General features: G+C 32.7%; 3 protein-coding genes across 7 annotated transcripts; all 3 read left to right on the top strand.

Moving 5' to 3' along the window:
• The first annotated feature begins 1,739 nt into the window (after positions 1-1,739).
• LOC110672706 (uncharacterized) lies at positions 1,740-6,235 on the top strand. Of its 4 annotated transcripts, none has more exons than XM_021835559.2 (5): positions 1,740-2,107; positions 2,572-3,481; positions 3,882-4,082; positions 4,404-4,599; positions 5,637-5,774. In XM_021835559.2, the coding sequence occupies exons 2-5, from the start codon at positions 2,618-2,620 to the stop codon at positions 5,690-5,692; spliced, it is 1,317 nt and encodes a 438-aa protein (XP_021691251.2). In that variant the 5' UTR covers positions 1,740-2,107; positions 2,572-2,617; the 3' UTR covers positions 5,693-5,774. The 4 variants fall into 4 exon arrangements, with proteins under 4 accessions (XP_021691251.2, XP_021691250.2, XP_058001888.1 ...); XM_021835558.2 differs by having other exon boundaries at positions 1,750-2,107; positions 2,600-3,481; positions 5,704-6,235; XM_058145905.1 differs by having other exon boundaries at positions 1,750-2,107; positions 2,577-3,481; positions 5,704-6,235.
• Positions 6,236-7,123: 888 nt separating this feature from the next.
• On the top strand, positions 7,124-9,059 carry LOC110672677 (E3 ubiquitin-protein ligase RSL1). The gene is made up of 2 exons (XM_021835514.2): positions 7,124-8,384; positions 8,867-9,059. The coding sequence occupies exons 1-2, from the start codon at positions 7,600-7,602 to the stop codon at positions 8,943-8,945; spliced, it is 864 nt and encodes a 287-aa protein (XP_021691206.2). The 5' UTR covers positions 7,124-7,599; the 3' UTR covers positions 8,946-9,059.
• Positions 9,060-11,199: 2,140 nt separating this feature from the next.
• On the top strand, positions 11,200-15,895 carry LOC110672679 (E3 ubiquitin-protein ligase RSL1). Of its 2 annotated transcripts, none has more exons than XM_058145904.1 (2): positions 11,200-12,333; positions 15,603-15,895. In XM_058145904.1, the coding sequence occupies exons 1-2, from the start codon at positions 11,312-11,314 to the stop codon at positions 15,682-15,684; spliced, it is 1,104 nt and encodes a 367-aa protein (XP_058001887.1). In that variant the 5' UTR covers positions 11,200-11,311; the 3' UTR covers positions 15,685-15,895. The 2 variants fall into 2 exon arrangements, with proteins under 2 accessions (XP_058001887.1, XP_021691208.1); XM_021835516.2 differs by having other exon boundaries at positions 11,201-12,348.
• The last annotated feature ends 379 nt before the right edge of the window (positions 15,896-16,274 follow it).

Below are 16,274 nucleotides of genomic sequence, written 5' to 3'. Positions count from 1 at the left end.
CAAATTAAACCGTTTTAATTCGGTAATTCGATTTTTTTTAAAGATAATTTGATTTGATTCGGTTCGGTTTTATATTATAAAAATTTCAGTTATTTCAATTTGTTTCGGTTTTGAAGAGAAAAAATCAGTTAATCCGAATCAAACTGAATAATTTTATTGATTTTTGAATTAATTTATTTTTATAAGGAATTTATGAATTATATATAATTTTATTTATGTAAACTGTTTAATTTCGTTAATTAATGGTTATTATGTTTAAATTAAAATCAAAATTAGATAAATAAATTAAAAATCAAGTTTAAATTAAAAAATAATAAAAAATTAAATCTAAATAAAGCGATTCAATTTAATTCTATTTTTTATCTATTTCGATTTGGTTCAATTTTTAAAATATATATTTTATTTTTCATAATTTGATTCAGTTCAATTCAATTCGATTCAATTTGAACCGAATGCTGAAGAGCCTATTGTCTTCATTGCCTTACCTGGGTATAAATACTTCCTTTTTTTCGAAAGGTAAAGGGCATTCCATTGCATAAAAGATTCTACAAATTCAGGGCTCAAGGCTAATTACATGAAGTAGCTAATCCATCCGTAGTTCACCTAATAAGACCCAAAGCCCCTTAACAGAAGAAACTCATCAAACCCTTAAACCTAGCTTATCAAAAACAACTAGGCCCATAGGACCCAAAAGAAGAAAAACCTAGGTTATTTGGGTTATCCACTCGAAAAGGCAAGCTCTCCTAGTTGCAGGGGTCTCTCCAATGGTGGTTTAGTAAGTTGAAGAAAAACAAACAGAGGCCACCCAATGCCACCACAAATTGACCAAGCTAGGAAATATTTGACGCACTAAGACACTCAAGCCATTGAAATTGAAGGGAGAGACAGACAGTGACCAGTGAGGAGAGCAGAACCGTAAAGCTCAACGGTCGATCTCACTCTCTTATAGCCGTTAAGGGTTGGCGACCATCATGGTGATCGGCGAAAGTACCCCTAAGTTACTAATTCCAAAGCTAAACCAGATGACTGTCTTCTCCTTCTCCTTTCCTACATGCAAACCTAGCAACAAACCAACCAAACTACAAGCTGCAAACCAAAGCTTCCAAACTCACAACTGATAACCACCACCTCCAAAAAAACACACATACAGCTATCAATAAGGCTACTCCTACTCAGGTTCGTAGTAACGTCCCTCATTTTATTTAAAAAAAAAAAAAAAAAAAACAAAAAAAAAAAAATATCACAAAAAAAAACAAAAAAAGGGGAACTGTACTGTAAGTAGAAAGGAATGAATGAGCCCCTTTAAGGAGGAGGGGAGGCCAGGAAAAAAAAGGAATGAAGGAAGGGTTACTCAAGAAAACAGCTAATATCAAAGAGAAAAGGGAGAAAAGTGGCTACAATGTGATCTAATTACTTATCTAAATAGCCAAACAAAGGTAGATTATATTTAAAGCAAGCAACCTATATCATCCTGTAGGTTCTTTGTGGCAACGTCAAATATCTGATCTATCAATTAATTGATCCACGTGGCATACATCTTGTTTATGCGAATTTACTTTTGCATCAATTATAATATTTTAAAATAATAATAAAAAATAATTTATTTTTAATTTTAAATTATTTTTTAATTAATATATTTAAAATAATAATTTTTTCAATAATAATTTTAATAATAAAACCCAACAAGCCATAACATGTTCTTCGGAAAGCCAAGCCTTTCCTTAGTACTTCGGAGCACGTCTCCCTTCCAGCCACAACACGTTACCACTAGATGATTCCTGGAGGGCATTATAGTCTTTTGGTTAGGGTTCCCCAGTCTGGATGTGGCCCAAATAATTAAAGTACGAGCCGAAGCACTAAAACTAAGATATACGACTGCACAGTATTCTTGAACTTGAGTTGGATCATCGTGTGAGCCCAACAAACAAACATCTATTCAAAATATCAATCGGCACGAAGCGTCGCAGCTTGGGTCCCCATCTTCGTCTTTTGTTTTGGTTTTTGGTGTGTGTTGGTGGTTGTCGTCGTCGTCGTCGTCGTCGTCGTTGTTGTCGTCGATTAAAGAACCCAAGCTTCAGCTCATATTGGACCTCTCACAAATGAGAAGGTATTATTATACAATCTCAATTCACGCGTTTTCAATACTTGGATGCTTTCTATATTAAACTTCGATTCTAAGTTTCATAATATATGATGACATGACCCAGAAGAAAAGCAATCGTTTGGTTTAGAAAAACCCTAATTAGAGGCGAATTAATGGTTTTCATGGTTTGTGTTTTTGTCTTTTGTGAATTAAAAGCTGTTTTTTTTTTTGCGTTAGGGGTTAGCGTTGTTTCTTTCTATGCTCTCTGTATAATCTTTGTATTTGTTTGACGCATTGATCTTATAGTTAATGTATGAACCTTTTGAATAATAGAGGTATTAACGTTTCTTATCTAATTTTTTAGTCTCTGATTTTCTGTTTGTGATATGGCCTTTGGAATGTTCAGTATAACATTGGTTTTGATGCCTAAATGGTTTAGTTGTCCTGTTGATTCAGTGTTTGGTTTTTCCTTTCTTTGGTAACTGCAGTGCAGCTCTTGTTATTTTGAACTATTAGGAAAATATGGTGTAACTTATGGCAACTTTTGAAGGAAAAGTTAAATTCACTTCCCTTTCTAAGCAAGAAAAGGAGAAAAATATATACCCTCATGTTGATGACTTCAGTAATTCTGTATGGCCTGCTACGAAAGGTGTGTCTGCTCTCCAATTAGGCTCAAAGTCTGTGAAAGAAGATTTTTTGATCCAGTTACCATTCAAGTCTGAAGACTTCCTTGATGGGGGATATGATTCAAGTGAGGATTCTTGCAATACAATGCAAATTACTAGACCTCCAGAGGTCAACTTGAAAAATGTTTTAAGTGGGATAGTTGCAATTTTAACTGGGCGGAACAAAGGCCCAAGTGTTTCCATGAATCAACAACTTCCAAGTTCAAATGTTTCCTTTCTTGGGCCTGAAAATAATGGGGACACATATTTGCATTCCTCGGTTTACATACCAAGTGCCCCTTCACTTTTGGAACCAAGTGGGATTAACTATAATGCCTATAAAGAGGTGTTAGAAGCTGAACCCCCAGAGTGGCTGCCAGATAGTTCTACTACAGTTTGCCTGCAGTGCACTGCGCCCTTCACAGTGCTTACCCGTGGAAGGCATCATTGTCGATTTTGTGGTGGAATTTTTTGCAGAGCATGCACAGAAGGAAGGTGCTTGTTACCTGTTAAGTTTAGGGAGAGGAATCCACAGAGGGTTTGTGATGCCTGCTATGATAGGCTTGATCCCATACAAGGAATTCTCATCGATACCATTAGCAATGCTGTGCAAGCAGCAAAGCATGATGTGATGGATTGGACATGCACAAGAGGATGGTTGAACCCTCCTGTTGGTTTGTCGATGGAGCATGAGATATACAAAGCATCAAATACATTGAGAAGCTACTGCCAGGTGTGATTCTGTTTTCATCAAGGTTCTCTTTATATTTAATGGAGTGATCTACTTCTGTCACAAGTTCAGTGTCGTGGAGAAATTATAAGTTACACCTAGAGCAATGCTCCCTCACTTACATAAATGTGAGTGTATCTCCCATGATTACTGGAAGGCAAAATGTGAGTGTAAAGAGCACTATAATTTAGTATACTGGGTGCACTGAATAATCTCCTTCGTATTCTGATTCATTGTTACTTTTTCACCACCCCATTGCGCCCCCCCCCCCCCCCCCTCTCTCTCTCCCTCTCTCTCTCCTCTTCATGCAATTGTTACCTTTGCTTCGTCTGCATTAGAGATCCAGTTATATTTGTTTGTTATGTCTGAAAAATTTTGTATGGTACTAATATGAAATGGACAGGTTGCTAGATTGAATGCTGAAAGGTCCATACCTCTAGCAGTTCTGAAAGCAGCCAGAGGCTTGGCAATCTTAACTGTTGCCAAAGCTGGTGTATTCATTGCTTACAAACTTGGCACCGGTTTGGTCATTGCTCGAAGGTCAGATGGATCGTGGTCTGCCCCATCTGCCATATGCTCAGTTGGTTTAGGATGGGGTGCTCAGGTGATATTTTATTGCATGAAATTCCTCAGTCTTGAACTTCTAATTGTTTGCATGTGCTTGTGTCTGCTTTATTCAGAAAATTAGGGTTGATCTTAATAAATGTTTCTGGAATGTGTGTGTTCAAGCCAAGGAAACTGAAGGACTTTCTTTTTTCTTTTTCCTTTCTGTGATAATATAAATTCATTATCATTTTTCTATTATAGAATGCTTGTACTAATTACTAAACATGATATTTTGAATGATTCGATATGAGTTTATATATATATATGATGCTGTATTCAATTGTAATTGATGAATTTTATATTGCTATTCATTTTCCAGATTGGGGGTGAGCTCATGGACTTCATAGTTGTCCTCCATGATATGAAAGCTGTGAAGACATTTTGTAGTCGCATGCATTTTTCACTTGGTGCTGGTTGCAGTGTTGCAGCAGGCCCAATTGGGAGAGTCCTGGAAGCAGATCTTCGGGCTGGGGATAGAGGTTCAGGCATGTGCTACACTTACAGTCATAGCAAAGGTATTGTATCCTGAATAAGTGTTTGTGTTCTGACTTTAAATTACTAAAACTTCACTTTGTGAAACTAGTTTTTTGGATGGCAATTAACTCTAGAAGTGAAAATTTTCTATAAGCGGTACCAAATCTTGATTTTGTGGTCTTTTATGACTCAACGGTAAAACTAATAAACAATGTGACAACATCAGTGAATTCAATTATGATGGATGCCTTGCATATGTGATATGTTGTCTATGCACATCAATTTGATAATTGGGGGAAGTATTTGTTTGTGTGCATGCACAGGCAGATGTAAGTGTATATGTGTGCAAAATTAGGATAATTTTCCAGGGAGGGAGACAAGAAAATTGTAGTTTCCTAGTGTGTAGGCATGTGTTATGCACATTGATAATTGGGGGAAGTATTTGTTGGTGTGCATGCATAGGCAGATGTGTATATGTGAAATAAGGATAATTTTCCAGGGAGAGAGACAAGAAACATTGTAATTGCCAAAATAGAGATTAGAGTTTCCTTTGTGTATTCATGTGTAGGCATGTGACATTGTTCTATATAGGCTATCAAGTCCAAATGTAACAAAATTTGAAGTTGTATGCTGTAAGCTATGTATTTGTTATGAGTCTGAGCCCTCTGGGGGCAGTGGCCTGACTCTTGAGGACAGTGATTCTGGGAGTTCTCTTCTAAATTTCTATTTCTGACAAAATTCTCTTTAATTTTCTGTTATAAGTTGGCTAGTTAACACATTCTAGACCTTTTATTTAGATTTAAGCATTTGATGTATTGTGTTGTGCAAATCTGAAAAGGGATACTGAATTAGGAAATGTTATTCTAAAATGAACAAGGTTTACAAACACAAATGTTTGTGATTGGTTGATTCTAAAAAGAGTTGTATTTGTTTTTAGTCGCTACCCTCACTGGTACAACTCCTGCTTTAGTCTCTACTGACTCATTCATGAAAGGTATTGAACATAGAGCATTATGGATTGAATTAAGCATAGTACTTTAAAAGCTTGTTTTATCAAAGGGTGTGTTGTGTTATGCAGCTATTTTATTCAGGAATCAGATAATTTGGGAATTAGGATATCTGAGCGTATACTAAAAATGTAACAGGGGCATTTGTTGGAGTATCACTTGAAGGGAATGTAGTTGCAACGAGGATGGATACCAATCTAAAATTCTATGGTGATCCTTATCTCACTACAAATGACATTTTGCTTGGTACTGTGGACAGACCAAAAGCTGCACAGCCCTTGTATGCTGCCCTTGATGACCTATACTCCAGTCTGAGGTGTTAGTTGCCAGGCTCTATGATTGTGGCATGTCTCTGTTGGATGGTAAGTCTCTATCCAATCTAATGTTTCTCTGTGCATGTGCCATGTCTCTGTCAGCTGTTGAGATGTGCACTTGCTCCTGAACTTGATTCTCCCTCTCTGAATTGTATAGTGGCCCTAAATTTATTGGGTGTATGCCCACACAAAGGGACGACAGTTTCACGTTCGTTTATTATGAGCTCTCATTCAATTTGGTTAATGTGCTTTTGCAAATATCCAACCAATCCTCATTGTCACGATGTAAATAGATAATTGTATAATACCCAATTATTGGGATTTGAAAATATATAGATTAGTTGGATGATGATCAACTTGACTTTTGTATTCTTGGTACAAAACAAATATTGGACTACTGTTGGTGCCATTTGGGTAATCTTGCCGTGGGTTACAGGGTCACTGTGACTTGTTTAGCCCAATTAGTCTTTGCTTTCTGGCAACAACATATTTTGACTTTGATCAATATGTGTGTAGGTAGGGACAGTGACGTGCAGTTTGTTTAGCCCAATTAGCTTCTGCTTTCTGGCAGCCACATTGCTTGTGGAATTGTTAAATTTAATATATTTTAAGTTTCATTTATTTTATAAAAAATAATTTGCTCGTGTTAAAAAATATTTTTTGAAAAAATATATTATTTTATGTTATTCGGCATAACATTAAAAATCAGTTGAAAAATAATTAAATTCATTATTAAAACTCAGTGAAAGGGAAAAAAAAACTTTTATGACACTAATTAGTCATTAGTCTTGTTAATGCAAAACTTAAGTGGGCCACAACGACAAAAAAAAATAATGATAGTCAAATAAGTATAGGGGAAAATGGTTTTTTAATCTTGAAATAAAAAGTATTTTTTTTGTAATTTGAAGAGCATTTTTCCACAAAATAATTTTTTATAATGTTTTTTTTTTCAAATGATAAGAAATATGAAAATATTTTTTAATAAAATTATTTTTATAAAACAAACGCAGCCGTTATAAAAAAATTGAAAATAATTCTTTTTTTTTAATTTTTTTTAATAATATTTAAAATAAAAGACATTTTTTTTATAAATTTTCTCAACAATAATCGAAAACTGTTTCAAGTTGTTTTAACCTCTTTTAAAAGCAGAGAATTAACCACTTGACGGGGTTAGTTCTGAAACTTTCTGATTGGAGACCTAGGAATCCCTTTCAATTAAGCAAAGCAATTCCGCGTTTAGTATTTAAGGTAAAATAATCGCTATTGGCCTGAATCAAAGTGAAAAGCACACTCCTTTTTTTTTTTTCTACTGAGAAAAGAGTGTCATGGAGGGAACTTAACGTAGCTTTCCAAAATTAAAAGATTTCTTGGCACTGCCTGTGGTTAGTTAGCACCTCAGCAACTGAAAGCTTGATTCTTCTCTCCTTGCCAAGTGGTATTGTTTTAATATTTTGTTGCCAAGATTGGCCCTTTCTTTATATCCCTACTTCCTGTTTGGTTGCTACTGAAGAACCAAGCGGTGCTATCCCAAAACTTCCTAATAACTAAACAGAGCTTTTGAATTAATTCTGTTATTTCTTCTGCTCACTTATTATTAGATTCAATGGTTTGTTCTCTTCCGCTCAATAAGCGAACACAAACTGACAAACAAGAGCAAGGTGAATCTTGTAAGGTTAGTGCAGCAGAAGTTCTCAGGTATCAAGCATAAGTAAGATAGAAGATGGGAAACAAGGTGGGTACCATGTTATACAAATTCCGAAGAAGACATAAGAAGCCAAAAGGGGTTGTTGAGTCCAAGGTGATTTCCAAATATATTGTGCAAAAGCACCACAACAATGATGAAGATGTATTCTTATCACCCAAGTCATGTCACGGTGAGGCTGAAGAAGATCAACATCAAGAAAATAAAGATAACATGAAAATCTCAGAGGAATTGCCGTCTCTTGACTCCCAGACTGATTTTCCATCTTTCGTTTGTGAAATATGTGTGGAACCAAGAGCCTTAAATGACTCCTTCAATCTCATGGGTTGTACGCACTTCTACTGTACTAAATGCACAGTTAGATATATAACTTCGAAGCTTGATGAAAATATTACAAGTATTTCATGCCCTGTATCTGCCTGTGAAGGAATTTTAGAGCCTGACTACTGCCGCGATATTCTCCCAAAGGATGTGTTTGATAGGTGGGGTATTGCTTTATGCGAGTCTGTGATTGACTGTTCCCAGAAATTCTACTGTCCTTATGAGGATTGCTCGGTCTTGCTGATTAATGATACAAGAGTGGAGGTTGAAAATTCAGTGTGTCCTTTCTGCAAAAGAGAATTTTGTGTCAAGTGTAAGGTTCCTTGGCATCCAGAGATTAATTGTGAAAAGTTTCAGAAACTGAAAAAGAAAGGCGATGATAGTTTGTTGGTTGATCTTGCAAAGAGGAAGAAGTGGAGGAGGTGTCCAAAGTGCAAGTACTACGTTGAAAAATCACTCGGCTGCTTCTACATGAAGTGCAGGTCTGTTTTTTTAGGTTTTTTTTTCCTTACTCTCTCAATGGGTATATTTAATTTCTGAGATCACTGATACTATTTTGCTATGGTTTATCCTACACCCCCAAACCCCACCCCCCCACCCACCCCAAAACAAAACCCACCAAATTCACTCAGCAAAAATAAGCAGTCCCTGAGGGACCTTACCTGTCATATTTTGAGAACTCTTTAGATGATAATTTTGTTTCGTTCAGAGACTCTGCCTTCTGTAATTGCCACAGCCTCTGCATATTTGCTCATCCTGAGTGAGTCAATTCTGATCTGAAATCAAGTTTCTGACCTTCCCCCCTCCCCAACAGGCCCCCCAAAAGTACAAAAGCCTTCGCAATCTGGGGAGAGGCAGGCAGAGTATTGCTAGATTAGTGCCTATTAAGAAGTATTGCCATATAGAACTATGTAATACAGTGTGGTTCTGTTTATTAATTCTTCTTCCTTTTATGTGGTCATAGGTGTGGACATGCCTTCTGTTACAAATGTGGTGCTCGCGCAAGCACTACTTCCCATTCTTGCCCTAAGTGTAAGCATTGAATTTGCATAGAAATTTTAGCATGTCCTTTTGGTAGATCAAACAACATTGAATATGGGTTTTGTTTGATGTAAACGGTGACAATTATTATACTCAAGCGACATTTGAATGGAGAAGTATCATTGTGTTCATTGAAATTAAAATAGCAACTGCAATACATTAACTTTGAGTTAACAGGGTTTTATTTAGATAAAAGAACACTAGGCCTTAATTCAGTCGTATTGTAATGGTTTTCAAAACTATGAATTTGTAAAGAAAAAAAAAAAGATAAATTTTAATAATTATCTATGAACTTTAGGGATATAACAGAACTATTTCCGAATTAAATAATATAACATAAAATTTATTGTAAAATCCTTTCGAGTTCCAACAACTAATTAATTTATAAGTAACATTTTGATGTGGACAATTCAGAGAGATGATATGGATAATTCTCTCCCCTCTGTGTAATAGTAGCAAAATCGACTATAATTTTTTTTATTAACCATGAAAGAATCTTAATCAGATAATTAAGCGTTAGATGTATAGCAGTTAATTAAAAGAATTTTAACTCCAAAAAATAATAGCAATCATATATGTTACCATCACTTTAAATTGTCCATATCAACGTGTTATTCATAAATTGATTATCGATGGTTTGAATGATTTTATTGAGTAAAATTTTAAAATTCAATAGATTTTATGTTTCTTTTTTAAATTTAGATACATCTGTTACAATTCAAACACATTTGTTATAATTTCTAAAATTCAGGAACATCTATTATGATTTATAAAAGAAATTAAATTTCTTAACAAGTAATATTACAAGTTTGAATTTTAATCAAAATCAATTTAAAAAAAAAATGTTGAATTTTAGTCTATCCACTGTTACTAAGTTGAAAATATAAAGGTTGCGTTGTGTGTTCAACTAAAATTCGTAATTTGTTTGAGCTACGTAACATTTAGATACAAAGAGCGATTTGGCAACGATATCCCTGAGCCAGACAAAGAACCACATAGACTGGAACCTGAATGTCCCATCATAAAGATACAGCACATAAGATAAACATTCATCAGCCTATAAATCATCCCTCCTGATAAACGTTGTAGTGCCTTAAAATTTTAATTATTTAATACACCGACAAAGACACACAATAATAAGAAAAGCTTAAAGAGGAGAAAAAAAGCATTGCCTAACCAGCAAGCTTCTTATTTTTATTAGTCCACCATTGATTTCGAATGGACGGAAAGTAATAAAATAAAAGCAAAGTTCAAAAAGAAAAAAAATTGAGAGCACCATTTTTGTCCAATATTTCATAAGAAATTTTACATTATAGACCTTATATTTTACTTATGTTACATTTTAGTCTTTAAATTTTAAAAAATTATATTATTATTTATGAATTTTATATTATATTATATTTTAATCTGTTCTTCTGGATCTCTACGTAACAAGGCAATAATAGAAAAAAATTGTTTCTTACTAAAGAAAATATAAAAATTAATGTCTAGAAAATTGAATCAAATTTAGTGTCTATACAATAAAATTTTTATTTTCATTTAAAGATATATTTTTGAAAATATTATATTTTTTAAAATATAATAATTAACTAATTAATTTTATTAAAATAAAAATACTTTATAATAATTTAACTAGCATTAAATCCATCAACTAATAAAAAATTTAATGAAAAGATTAAAAAATTTAATGAAACTAAAATATACAAACTAACTAATATTTTTCAAAATAGGAGTTCAAATAGTTAATTTCATTAAAATATAGAGATTAAATAATAATTTTTTATTTTTTATTTTACCTTCTATCTTTTAAAAATTTTTTAATTTAATATAAAAAATAAATAAATTTTGGATAAATGGTCTTTCTGAATAAATAATTGAGGGTTAAAGCAAAATTTTAGTTACAATTACAAAAACATGGGTAGATACTAAATAATCGGTTTAAAGTTCAATTACATTTATGCATTTATTGAAAAATTTTAATTTAGTATATATATATTTTTAATTTAATTTAAAATTTTCAATTTAATCTTAATTTAATTTAAAAATTTTAAAAAATTAAAAAATTAAATTTTTAATTTTTTAAAATCAAAAAATTTAATTTCAAAATTAAAAAATTAAATATCTTAATTTTTTATTTAACTAAAAAATTAAAAAATTTTAATCAATAAAGTTTAATTTTTAAAGTAAATTTAAACTTAAATTATAATTTTTAGACTAAATTAAAAATAAATTAAATTAAACTTCGGATTAAATTAAACATTTTGCCGTTTGAAATTTCAAAACAATGTCACTCTAATCGCTGCTCGCTGCTCTGCTAAGCGCTGATCACCGGGCCTGCTCTGATACCCAAAAAGGGACCAAAATTGCCATGGAAATCCAACGTATTGTGGTCTGCTTAGAATCCCAGCACACTCCAAATCCTCAGGAACAAGAACAGGTGGAAGTAGGATCAAGAAGGAAGCCAAAAGTGGAGAAACCAGAGATGATTGAGATTGTGAACCTAGACGATGGTGATGATGATGTGTTTTTCTACTCACCCATCTCAAACAAAGGTAACACCAGGAGAACTGCAATAGCTGTTGAGCAGTACAGTGAAGAAAGAGACCTTAACCTTGCTATTATAGCCTCCCTTAAATCCACCAACAAAACCAACAAGCAGGAAAATTTTGTCCATCTTTCCCATGATAATCATGATTATTACTATGTGGATGATGTTGGTGGTGGTGTTGACGATGATGATGATGATGTTAGAGTACTTAACTTCAAACCCCAATCCAACATTTCTAAGGTAGGAAGAAATAGCTTTAAAGATTCGGTGACCGAATGCGGACAATCTTCTAAAGCCAAAAGCGACCCTGAATTCGTCTGTGAGATATGCGTTGAACCCAAGACTGGAGATGAGTCATTTGACATCAAGGGTTGCACTCATGCTTACTGTAGGGACTGCATGGCCAAATACTTAGACTCAAAATTGCAAGACAATATAGCTAAAATTTCTTGTCCTGTATCAGGTTGTGCAGGCTCATTAGAGCCTGAGTATTGCCGTTCAATCCTTCCTCAGGAAGTTTTTGATAGGTGGGGCAATGCTTTGTGTGAAGCTCTGATTATGGGGTGTCAGAAATTCTATTGTCCCTTCAAGGATTGCTCAGCAATGTTGATTGATGATGGAGGAGAGGTCATAAGGGAATCTGAGTGTCCTAATTGCAGGAGAATGTTCTGTGCACAATGCAAGGTCCCTTGGCATTCAGGGATTCAGTGCCAAGAGTTCCAGAAATTGCATGAGGATGAGAGAGAGAAGGAGGATATCATGTTGATGAAGCTAGCAGAGAATAAGCATTGGAGGAGGTGCCCAAATTGCAGGATATATGTTGAGAGAACACAAGGTTGCAGGTATATGAAATGCAGGTATGTTTTATACTTGTATTTGCTGTTCCTTTGGGTATTATCTCGAATGGTCAAATGAATTTCTGTATTCTGGTTGTTTTTAGCTCCTTTATTTTCACTATCATGCTTAATTATTTTCTTTGTGCTATCAATTATCAATAATTGGTTAATTGTGATGTTACATTAGAATTATTAGAAGACTACTCTCTTCAGTTTTAGCTCCTCAGAAGTAATTAATTAATTATTACCAAGTTGATCTGTAATATGTTGATGGGGGTGTTCTTAGTCCATCTGAGTGAATAGTTCCCATTACAGATGAGAATACTTTTGTGTGGTTTGTTTATATGGGGGCAGTATTCCATCCTGTCTGCTGTTGATGCAAGCATATTTTTCATAAATATTCTTTGCTCTTCCACATTATACACTTATAGCTTCCTCTGCTTGCTACCTTGCACTTGTGTGTATTTACTCATGTTGCGTCATACTCTTTCAAACTGAACTTTAAAATATACTTGGATAATTAACAGCGGGTAAGGATGTTGACAAGTAGTTCTTGCATTTAATAGTTCTGAACTTTTTCTTAAATTGAGGAATGATGCTTCAAGCTTTCTTAGATTTATAACATTCATAAACATTTAGTCTGTGTTCTCCTAAACTGGTAGACGACATCAGAGGTGCGATATAACTATCAATATATCCAAATTTGATATATTACTTTCCATTTGAATAGTAGAGAGCAGAGTTAGCAGCTTTTCATGCCATTTCTGTGATTAATTGTCATTCATTTATTGCATTATGTTCTAATCTAAGAACAGAACTGTGGAGTTTGAAGATCACATTGAACAAGCTTTTGACATTGTTAGTCACAATTCATTGACTGGCAAGTTTGAGCAATGTCAATGTCCAGGTTTTGCTGATATGCATTGCTCATCCACATCCAAGCATATTCAGCAGGTTAAATATGAGCTCAAAAATATTGTCAACACTAATATTAAAAAGAAAACCTGATTAATCAACTAAGGGTCTCGTTCTTGCGTCTTTCAGCTTTGACAAAGACTGTGGTCTCCTTTGATTTCTTCACGCATGAAGGCCTTTGGATTGTGTAGACATATCCATGGCTAAAAGATAAAATAGATAAACAGATAAGCTGAGAAAGAAAAAATAGAGTCTTAATTATCAAATGTTACTATCCTTAGAAATTTCTAACCAAATCAAGTTATGATTATCTTCCTAACAGTTAGAGAACTGCAACCTATAATCTTTGCTCTTATTATTGGCCTTTCTCTGTTTGTGCTTAACCTCAGTCAACTTAGACAGTTTCTGTTCAAGTTGCACAACTATAGCTCTGGATGTCTTTTATATATATATATATATAGATATAGTGCATGGTTCTGAACTTTCCTTTTTTTAGAATTTTAAACATTTCAAAATAACATTAATATTACATTTTTCTATTTGTATTTTTTTTTCTCTCTCTTTCTATGGATATAATATTTTTTCCTTTGTCTTGCTCCTCATTTAGCTTTCTCCCTTTTATGTCATTCAAATTAAAAATATATTTTCTTTTATATTTGTACAAATAGACAAAGCTAGTGATCTCAACTCTCATGCAAATTTTGGATTGATTAACTTAAATGTACATTTATTTTTGTTTAATATGTTAAATTACTAATCTCCATTTTTTCATGTCCATTTAATTTAATGATTATTATTTGTTTAATCTTATGCTATTATAGCATATAGTCTAGTTATTTAGGGTTTATATTTATTTTTTAGCTTTTAAGTCTATTAATTTTTTGCAAGTATTTGGTATATTACTTTGATGGAGATTGATTTTTATTTCTTTAAACAATAAAATTTATATTATGAATTTACCTAATAATCAAAACTATAATTATGGAATACTTATATTTATTATAGAAATTTTATTATAATTCTTTTGAACAGTGAAAAAATTCTTATAATTTGATATTTTGCATTATTTATATTTGCTCTATGTTTTGTTCACTCTATTTTACATAGGGTAATTTACAATTAAGTTCCTGAAGTATAGTAAAATCCATATTTTGGTCTTTGTTTGTTTTTTAGTAACAATTTGGTCCTCAAATTTAAATTTCATTAGCAAATTAGTTCCTGCCGTCTAAATTAACCATTAACTCTGTTAACTGCTTTTTAATTTGAAACAATTTAGTCCCAAAATTTTGTTTTATGTCCCTATATCTAAATTTTATATTTAAGTAATTATTTATTTTATATTTAAATAATTATATATTTTATAAAATATTAAATAGATAATCATTTGCTTTTTCAAACAATTAATTTAAATGAAAATTCAATTTAAAATGTAATCTTTAGGATATTTACAAATTACAAATAAATTATAACTTTAAACAATATATGTATAATTATTTATTGTCAAAATAAATTATATTAGATCATAGAAAAATAATTTTATTTATAATAGTTTGGTGCTTTTGTAATTATCATTACTTGTTTGTATGATTTTGCAGCCTGTTGCTGCGTATGATGTCTTGTTGCAGTAAATCTGGATTTTTTTTTTTCTGAATTTGAATTAAATATATATAAATTTTTTTAGTAATATTTTACTTATTTTGTGAGTCTACAAAACTACTTATTTATTTGTTAACGTTGCATATAGGTCTAATTGGTGAGTTTTGGGAGCTAAGTAAACCTAAAATTTTCATAGGGATTCAATTGAGCCTCAACCTTTAGTTCAGAGGCTTGCAAGAGCCTTTTCTCTGATTATCTGATGAAGCTTAAACATGTAGCTTCTGACAAACATAGGGTTCAATTTTCCTCTCAACTAGAGGGACTTACAGACAGAGAAATGGTCAAAGGTCTATTAGGAATACCTGGTGAGGACCTCCTCTGTTTCAGTTAGAACTCTTAATTTTGGGTGAAGGTGTAGAGACTGGAGATACATAAAGAGTGTAGAGAAATAGTAAAAGGTCCATCAAACAAAGAGAAATGAAGGTGTAGAGATACATAAAGAGTATAGAGAAATAAGAGGAAAATGAACCTCTTATCTTTCTTACCTAGGCCTGTTTACAGAAGAAAGTGATGAGAGAATATTTCATAATATATTCCTTAGCATATTCTTTAAGTGAGGATACATTCTTTAAATAGGGGAATATTCTTTTGGCTATTTATTTAATATTGTATTAAAAGGACTAGTGCCCTACCAATCTCACAGTGGGAACCTATGTAACCATGATTTTGTGTAGTGTTTGTCCTCACTTCTGGGTTTATCACAGGTGTGGCGCTGCTTTCTGTTACAGCTGTGGAACTGCTAAAACAAATACCAGCTCCCATTACTGTAATTACTGCAAGGGTTGACTCTTCTACATGATTTGGGTTTTGTTAGAAGGAAAATGAAATATGGCAATCTAAGTTAACTCCATTAAATCTTTTTAACTATAGCATGTACTAATGATAAGCTGCTGAAATGGAGAAATTTGTCAATTGGTCAAAATTATGAGAAGGTTGTGAATGTGGGCATTGAGTTGAATCTGAGTTTGATTAAATGAACTGAATTTAAGTTTATCAATACTTGCCTCTTATATATATTAATTTTATTTGGGATGATTTGATATATAATTAAGTTATAAATAACATAATTTGCTTACTAATTTTTCATAATTATGAACTTTTGAATTCAATTTTTTTGTTTAAATCAAGGGAAAATTCTTATTTAAACTTAGTTTATCATAAATCTACGATACAATTATGTGGGATTCATGCATTTAATAGGTGAGTCACACCATATATTTTTTATCTTGAATACACGATAAATCAAGTTTAAACAATAAAAATAATCAGGTTTAAACAAGAAAAATTCGAAATTGAGATATGTACTTATTATTAAGTTAAACTCGCAAGTATTATCAATGAGACAGCTTTTATTTATAGAGCCAAACCTCATTGGT

This window comes from Hevea brasiliensis, chromosome 4 (genome assembly GCF_030052815.1).
Source record: "Hevea brasiliensis isolate MT/VB/25A 57/8 chromosome 4, ASM3005281v1, whole genome shotgun sequence".
NCBI classification, from domain to species: Eukaryota; Viridiplantae; Streptophyta; class Magnoliopsida; order Malpighiales; family Euphorbiaceae; genus Hevea; species Hevea brasiliensis.
Note: the sequence above shows the minus strand (reverse complement) of the source record. Positions and strands in the feature narration are given on the sequence as shown.